Source organism: Hakea prostrata, chromosome 7 (assembly GCF_041222555.1).
Source record: "Hakea prostrata isolate BN-2017 chromosome 7, UWA_Hpros_2, whole genome shotgun sequence".
NCBI classification, from domain to species: domain Eukaryota; kingdom Viridiplantae; phylum Streptophyta; class Magnoliopsida; order Proteales; family Proteaceae; genus Hakea; species Hakea prostrata.
The window spans coordinates 71398284-71407893 of NC_142606.1; the positions used below are offsets into that span (position 1 = coordinate 71398284).

The following is a 9610-nucleotide window of genomic DNA, read 5'->3' on the forward strand; positions in this document are numbered from 1 at the left end:
CCAAAAATTCAATCTTCACTGCTTGCTTCCTTCTTCCATCCCCCTTAAAAACCCTTGAAAAGCTAGCGACTCAAATCTTCTTGAGAGACACAAGAGGGTGGGAATCACAAGGAAATTCTAACACAGAGTTCCCAAAAAAAAAAAAATGAATGAGCGAAAGAAAGTAAAGGACATTTGATGATTAGAAAATAACAGAGAACATTCTGAAATTGTAAAAGACAGTTCTTTCCGAACTGAAACCAGAACTAATATCAGGAAAGAGAAGATCGCATGCCTGAACCGCCTTTTTCTGCTGCTACTGCAATGCTTTTTTTCTCCTTTTTTTTTCTTATTTACCTTTTGTTCAGTAACACTATGTATCAACGAGCCAGAGCTGGGACGCAACTTCCGGATCGAGTGAGGGTTGGATGACGTTTCTCCTCTTCCGCTCTGAGAGGACTAGCCGGAGTGGACCTTGGTGCCCTTGGAGAATCAAATCTTCTCCGGAAAAGCTGTTTCATAGCGGAAATCAGATGTTCAGTAGGGTTGGCCGGAGGACTCGAAGATCTGAAATTTTTGCAGAAGTTCATGTGCTGATGCAACGCTTCATCGGGGCTGATGATCCTATCGGATCTAACCATCTCGTCCTTCACAGCTTCAGAACAAAGACCACAGATCCATCGACCTTGATACCTGTCTCGAACTCTAGCTATGTAGGCGAGTGTACACTCCTCGGTTAATCCACAGCATTCACATTTGATAAACTCCACTTCCACCTGTGTGCTAATTGCCTTAACGGCAGTCGATTGAGATTCTGGAACAGACTTCGTCATAGAATCGCTGAGAACCGTAGCAGACATTGCCGAAACCCTACCAATCAAAATCAACAAATACATCAATAAATATTCCAAGAAAACCATAACGGAACCGCCAATATCGGGGGGAAAAAAACAAACTTGATTGAAATTACCGTTCTCGATTGCTTCTGTTTCAATTCTTGATGATCGAATCTGTGCTTCGAATCCGTAAGCTGACGCAGGGGCGCGGCGAAGCAACGAGATGTCGTGTATTCACGAATTCCGAATTCCGATCAAGATGTCTATCTCTCCTTCTCCCACTCACCTTCTTCGATAACTCTTTCTCCGTCGATGATGGAAATTTTGCAGAAAAAAGACATCTCAAGCTCTAAATCTCTCTTCTCTCTCTCTATTTCTTGTTTCTCTGTTTGATTGTGCTTGCTTGTGAGAGAACTAGGATCGATCAAATTGAGAAATTTGTGGAAGAAGAAGAGAAAAAGATGAACAAGCAAGGAAGGAACCTCCTTTGTTGTCTTTGGGATATGCTCTCCTTGAGAGTTGAGACCTTGGTCGTCGTCGTCTTCTCCAACACTACCGTTACTCACAGCTCTACGGCGCTAATCATCCCACGCACTTAATGGAGTAATGGGAGTGAAATAAGGTTTTGAGGAAGAGAGGAGCAAAATAAAGATTTGATTCCTTCCATTTTTTGTAACGTAGCCGACCTCAATGATTGGCCTTTTTTTTGGTTTTCCACGTCAGCAGCTAAGCTGGCTTTCATTCATTTCTTACAACATAATCTTTGCCAGCTGTCCTCTAATTTTCCTGGTTATGTTCCTTCCTCTCCTGTCGCTTTCGAGTGTTGATGCTCTCCACCCGAGCGAGGGCTGTACGCCCATCTTCCTATCTTCACCCGGTGGGTCTGACATAAGATTGTCCGTAGTACATAGCATACTAACTGCGCGGTCTAAAATTGCATTGTAACACACCGTTCAAAATTTAATACAATACAATACGTATTGAAACCAAATTTCTTCAGTACAGTTCCGATTTTAGATATTTTATACCGACAATACATACCGATACTATACCAAATTAAGGAATATAAATAAAATTTTACAATGAAAACACTTTACATTTAGGCTATTCTTAATTATATTTACTTGTTTTGTCTTTATTAATTAGATTTACTTGCTTTGTCTCTGTTAATATCAGATTTTATCGATTGTTTGATCGTAGTTTCATTAGGATCTTAATGAACTAATAACAAAAGTGACATGGTTTATTCATACTAAAATTGTACCTCAGTAGATACTGTATTTATACCGTTTTCCCACACCAATTTAATATCAAAACCGTACCATAACGTATAAATTCTATGGTACGGTTCTAGTTTTCGGCATTCAAAGTTGGTACCGTACCGATTGACACCCTTATGTGTGAGGGTGATGAGGAATGTGAGGATGGGCAGATCTCCACCCAAGTCCCTATACACAAATGCCATAATGCTCTAATTCTACATGCGGTTAGTATTAGTTTAGTAATTTCGTATGTTTCATTGATTCTTCTTAGATTTGCCCTCCAAAATTGGCAAATTGTTGGATTTACGCTCTGATGAATTACCGATAGTGCGGTGAGGAATGGGAGGATGGGCAATTGGTCCTCTCCACCCAAGTCACTATACTCAGATGCCATAATGCTCTACTTCTGCGTGCGATTAGTGTTAGTAATTTCGTATTTTTCGTCGATTCTTCTCAGATTTGCCCTTCAAAACTGGCAACCTATTAGATTTACGCCTTTGATGAATTACTGATATTACCCCCATGGAACCTGGTCCAATTCTAGTTGAAAATGCATTCAAACCAAATTGTTCTTAACAATTTGGAATCCACATTACCTCACTATCAGATAACACTACAAGCTCCCTTAACACTTTTTCACCACGCATGTTATGTATAATCAATTTTGTCACTCCACATTTTGCAAAAACGGTGCCTTTAGGGTAGATGTATGCGTTTTTCTCACGTTTTCCCACCATACAATAGGGGTGGCATCCATTAGGGTTCTATATTTAATTCATTTTGTTAATAGTAGGCTCCATCATCTATTGTATAGTGAGAAAATGTGAGGAAAACACATACCTCTACCCTAAAGGCACCGTTTATTTGCAAATGTGAGTGAGAAAAATAAATATGTGGGACCTATGTATAATGGCGTGAAAGAAAAAAAAAAAAGTATTTTATGAAAAAAAAAAATCAAATGTAGGTCTCAATTTTGTTATTTTTCACATTTTTCTACAAAATTCAACTTATTTCATTGGATTTTGAGAAGGAATGGAATAAAAAAATTAACTTGTCACATCTTATTCTATCAGCTTTTTCACTTCAATGAAAAAAATTAACTACAATTTAAAATTTCATAAAAGAATTTATTTTTTTAAACTTTTATCCACCCTAATTCAGATTTAACAAACACTCGTTAATTGAACGGATCTGATCAGTCAATTTTGGTGGATTCCAATTTGCTGAGGTGTTAAAAGGGCAAAATCGGGAATTTTAGTGATGGCTGCAGAAGCAGAATAAGAATTTTGCAATGATACAAGATCTGGATGATGTCGTGACGTAAGCTTTACCTTTCGTGCCTTATTAAATAAATAAATAAATATTTAATAATAAAATGAAAAAAAAATTGTAAATGTTATCCAATAGTTATTGACATTCCAGCTGGCTGAAAACGATACTTAAAATAATTTAAATATTTGTATAAAAAGTCAGATTTAGATATGTTTGTGTGAATTTGTGTGTAGGAGTTTCTTTTGTGATGTTAAACACCATCACAACTCGAGGAAAACGTGTGGACACGCAATTTTCACATATTTAAGAGGAGAGAGAAAGACACGCAACGCGACGGTGAAGTGTTGTTTTTAAGTTTATGTGTCATTGTCTCTTCCCAACAAAAAAATTCCTATTTTTATTTTCCACGTAAAAAGTGAAACTCCACGTTTTACTTTTTAACTCTCTTGGATTTCGCCGCCGACCTTTTTAAGGTATAAAAGAGTAAAAGACATTCTCCTGTCCTTTTATGGCAAAAAAAGAAGAAGCTCTTCTCATTCATTCTAGAATGGTCTATTCATTCTAGAGTCGTCTATTCATTTACTGATTTACACGTTTTTTTCTTTTTTTTCTTGGGTAGAATATTCATTTTTTGGGTAGAATATTCGTTTTACTGTCCATAAAAATGAATGTCTCAGACTCTCATCTATCCTAACAGTGCTTTACTAGTTTACTCTGGCCTTTTCATATGTGACAAAGAAAAAGAAATTTCAACTCAAAAAGAAAAAAATCTCACCCAAATTAGCAAACCCTATAAAACGACAGTTTCATCTCCTCTATGGTTACTTTTATATATAAATTTTTTTCTATTACATGGCAAAATGATTATGGATACGATTTTTTTTTTTTTGAGAAAATAAAATTTTATATTTATAGAAATAAATAGAATACAAACAATAATACAGGATTAGGTTCTAAAGAACCTATGACATTGTCGCTCTTCTACAACATATTGAGAGAGTTGAGCAGACAAAGAGAGAAGATCCAACAAAATTTCTTGATCTGACGTTGCCAATTCGGCTAAGAAATCCGCGCACCTATTAGTCTCCTTAACACCATGCACCAAAATATACTCTTGAAACAAAGATAATATCCTCAACAATGTGTAGTATCCCCCAATGTGGATGGTAAGTACTAAGTAAAGTCATAATTGCCACTTCCAAGTCTGAATGCGCCAAAACCTTATTACAGCCGTATTGCTGCGCAAATTGCAAGCCACACCGAATCTCAAGCATCTCAGCATGAAAAACACCTACATTAGTACAGCCACCATAACAAGCAAAAATAACATCATCTCTGCAATTTCAAGCCATAGCACCATACCCTCCAATATGTCCCCGGAGAGAACCGTCACAGTTGATGAGGATCCAACCCCATGGAGGTGGTAACCAATAATGAGTGAACTCTTGACTCGGGCAAAAGAAACCGAAATACCCCAACTAGAGAAGAATTATCTCTGTCTCGAGCAATCCTTCACCACTAGCTTTGCAAATTGAAACCTTAATCGGGTCATCTTAGCCACTAAATAAAAGATGTCAAGGTTACTCTGAGAACCCTTCTGAAAGTTGTTGGATTCGAATCTAACAAATATCATCTTGCTCAGTCTTTCTTTTATTTTTGATCCAATTCGGCAAGAAAAGTTGGGGGAGAATGGTATTCTCCACGAATAATAAAAGAATTTATAAGAAATATAGAGCGGAACCTGCCAAGTCCTTAATGGATGAAAACATGATGATCCAAACACTAAGGTTGCGTTTGTTTGCAAAGGTAGGGTGGGAAAAAAAACATGTGGGTCCCATGTGTAGTGGGGTGAGGGAGAAGAAAATAAAAGGAAAGGGTTTTGTGGTAAAGTGATAGTGGTGGGTCCCACTTTTTACTTTTTCCAACTTTCTCACAAAGTCCCACCAAATATGTAGGGTTTTAAAATGACTTGGGATGGGAAAGTTGGGCTGCCACATCAGCAAACAAGTTTTCTTGATTCAAGGAAACTTGCCTCCCACTTTCCCACCCCAAGTAACCAAACAATCTACCATTTTGGGAGTTAAGGGAAAAGTAAGAAATCTGCACTCTTTTCAAAATTTTTCCCACCCCCCCCCCCCCCCTTTATTTGGATGAAAACATGGTGATCCAAACACTAAGCCTGCAAAATAATTTTCATACCTAGGAAGGGGAAAAAAAAACCTAGAAAGAATAGATAAGTTAGGTATGAGAGATTTAATATGAACCAAAGCCATTCAGGTCTATTAGTTCTAGGAAAATGCTCTTTATCAATAAATGGTTTGGATTCATTGACCATTATCGTCACAAAGAGGCACATTTTTTTACTTATTTTCTTAGTATGCGATTATATGTGATTACGAGATAATATTATTATGTTCCCCTATGTGACCATGTCGACACTACTACCATAGTATTAGTATCATATATTCATATAGACAATTAGACATTAAATATCAGAGATATTGGTTCACATCAAGTGAATTAAATATTGGTGTGTGAACTATATATATATACTTGAATGTTTACTTTGTTGCTAGAAAGAAGATTGACAATTAAACTTTGACTATTTTTGTTATTTCTATTTTATTTTATTTTATTGAGAAGATACTCCTACATTGGATATTCTTCTAACTCCATCGAGGAGGAAATAGAGGGGTTTTTGTGTCATTTCAAATTGGCAATTATTAGTGCAAATCATTACACGATTGTGTATGAAAATTGTTGCTTTATTTGATTTACAAAAGTTATTTAATGGAAGCAGAAAAAAGATTATATTTGATTATATATTTTGTTTTTTTAGCAAGTAGACATATATTATGTTATATTAATAAAAATCATAAGAGAATTACAATCGTAAGAAAATTTCTCCCCAACTTCCTCCCAATCATAGCCTAAGAGAACCTCATGTAGACATTGAATATCTAAGAAGATATTTTGCGCCACCAAAACTAACCCAATCAAGAAGATAGGTTGAGAACCTAATGTGCTACTCAGTAAAAAGTGTCGGCGATATATCGCCCTGTTGCTAGGGGGCGACATGACAATATCGTGAAAGGTCGATTTGTCAGCGATATATCACCAAATTCACCATATTTAACAGAATTTCATTCGATTTTTCACTAATTTTTCATTCGATTTTTGCTAAAGTGACATAGGACCTTTACAATCTCCAAAGGCATTGCCCCCCACACCTCGTCGGGATGGCTTCCCCGAACCCCCGCCCACTCACTAGGGAATGAGACCCCCTTGTCCATCGGCAACAAAATGTGAAGCATGAGCCATACTAAATATAATTGTATAATGAATTATAGACTTTAGTACTTCTCTTCACTAGTTGTGTATTTGTGTTCTCTTTGCATGTTTATATGAGTTTTCCAAACTTCTAGTTTTGCCCGCATATAGCCGGGCATGTGCCAATCAGAAACTTTAGATTAAGTGATATTTTAGGCCAAAATAATGCTCTTAGAGTGTTAACTGGCTTTAAATTAAGCTACACAACAAAATTCAAGCCAAAGCAACCATAAACACCGGAAACCAAAAGTTGCATCAACATGCCCGCCAAAATGCAGGCAAAATGTCACTCTGTTGGTGGTGTCACCAGCCACCGACACAGCAACATAGTCTCACCGTTCGGACCTTGGTTACTCATTTGACAAAACCAACATTTTACAAAAGGGTAATCATGAGTTTAATTATTCCACAATACCCCAAAAAAAATATAAAAAGAAAAACATATCTAAGTGAATGCATAATTTATGAGATATTTTCTCTTTTCTCTTTCTAAGTTGCTAAAACTTTATCACTCTTGCTACTGAAAACAAAACAAAAAACACTCTTTATTCATTTTTGTCTCCTATCAAAAGATTTGTTGCTCATTCCTCAATAAAAAGTGAATCTAAATTATATCTCCTTCTTCCTTGCTATCCTTAAGATGATCAAATTATTCTTATTTTTACTCTTTAATTGATTAAAGTGGTTTCTCCTTTTTTCTATGATTTTCTTTTCTCTTCTTCATGTTCTCTTTTAAATGTTATATTCCCATGAAAGCATGAAATTATTTTCTGCATTCTCTCACATTTTGATATATAAATTATAACTTCACATGTTTATATTTTTCAATAATCATGTGGGTTTTTATTGACAAAATTATATTTTGCCTGAGGAAAATTGTCTTAGTGCATTTATATTTAAAGATATCTATTTTGAGATGATGAAATAATTTACTTAAATTAATAATAAACTAAATAAAATGGTATCAATATACCACTTGTTTAGTGTATCACACGTGGCATACTGATTGGTTTATGCCATGAGGTATCTCCATTAAACTTTCACTCACAAAATGTTTCATTAGAAAAATAATACCTTCTTTTGAAACTTAACCATTAAGAAGTTTTGTCAATGCAGTCACTATTTTCACTACTTTTTCGAAAGTCCATAATCTCTTAGTTATCTTTTGTTGTTATAATTATTAATTAGATATATTAATCACTAAAGTTAGGTAAAACAAGATTTAGTAGTGACCACTTCAAATCCACTTAAATGCGATTTGAAAAGATGCCTTCATAAAATAATCCTTAAGGTCAAGACTGAAAAACAAAAAGTCTATTAAGTTTATTTTCAATGTTCCTATCCCCTTTCATTAAAAGAAAAATATTAAAATAATTTTATGCAAAAAATTTCTCATAAAATTTCAAAATGAAACAAGCACAACTATGTTTTATAACAATGTTTTTCTATGTGTTGGATGTGATACGGGAAGAATGTATCCAACTGGGTTTGGACCAGACTGGGGCCAAAACCAGCAATGCAATCGGGGTCTTAGTTGACCGCACCATGTATATGGAAGGCCCCCATTCACGCTAGACCTATATGACAATATTGCCATAAACAGAAGGTCAACTCCAGGGATGATTAGGCGGAACAATCCTCGGAGAAGCTTTTTCTGTAACAAAAATGGTAACCCGCATACTATTTAAACAAAGACTCAGCCCTCCGATAAGACACTAACACTTTCTTAGCAAATTCCTGTGTAGCTTCTTGCACGGGATCTTAATCTGATCATCGACTGACTTAGCCATCGGAGGTGGCTACCCGAATCGCCGCCCACAGCACCTTCTAGCGGGCTCATTCGACCTTTCTTGCGGGGCTCTTGCACGGGATCTTATCGTCATCGACTAACAGCCATCGGAGGTGGCTACCCGCATCCAGTTGGCCCACGCCGACCTTTCTTGCAGGGCTCATCAACTTCAGGCATGGGAAGGAAATCGGATATTAACCTAGTTCAGTCAGAAACTAGATTGGAACTGAAACACATCAGGACGCAAATATATCGAAAACCCATTAATAACAATAAAAAATTCTATATGGGAAATATGTATAATCCACCAATTGTATTGTTCAAGCCATTTGTCAAAAGATGTTTCCTTAACATAAATAAATTTTTTACGGATGAAGAAACTAATAAAGCATGGATAAACAAGTCATCATTTTGCAATTTTGAATAAGAAAATTTTTGCAGGTAAATTTTATTAATTTTTCTTCAAAAAATGTGCTCTAATTCATGATTTGGGCCATACTCTTTAGAGGAATATAAAATTAAGAGAATGACCATATAGTTATACATGTAGGTCGCCAACTAATTGTGGTGATATTCTGATAAATCCATGTGACTTAAGTAGGTGTGTGGTTATAATAAGATTGGTTTAAAGAAAAGAAATCATTATAAGTTTGGTAACACAACTTGAAATAGATTATTTTATCTATAAATATGGATCTTGTTTGTTAAATGTTATTTAGAATCACCCTTTTTCGTAGTCTTTCTTTTACGTGGTCCTTTTTGGGATTCAAGTCCTTCACGTAATGTCCGCTCTAATACTAAATGTTAGATACTTGATCAACATTTAATCTATCACATATCAAGCTAATCAAATCTAGCTCCCTTACATCAACTTGAATCTCATTAAACACATAACGCATCATCACATGGCTTTGATCATGACTAAAGCTCTAATTGGAACTGGAAACCAAACTAAAGAATGTGTCTTTCCTCAATGGGACCTGCAAACCATATTCATGGACAACGAGCAAGTTTCACTACAAGACATGCAGAAATTAATTAATTACCTAACATCTCTTCATTTTGTTTAATCACACATCAAGGTAAGCATCATAATAGAAAGAAGCCAAAGTTGGTAAGATAGGAAATCTTCACTTGTTTGT

The 9610-nt window shown here is 35.7% G+C and overlaps 1 protein-coding gene across 1 annotated transcript; it reads right to left on the reverse strand.

The window, feature by feature from the left end:
• Positions 1–359: 359 nt before the first annotated feature.
• Positions 360–839, reverse strand: LOC149011960 (uncharacterized). The gene has a single exon (XM_089162804.1). It carries the CDS (start codon positions 837–839, stop codon positions 360–362), a length of 480 nt encoding a protein of 159 aa, XP_089018930.1.
• Positions 840–9610: the final 8771 nt, after the last annotated feature.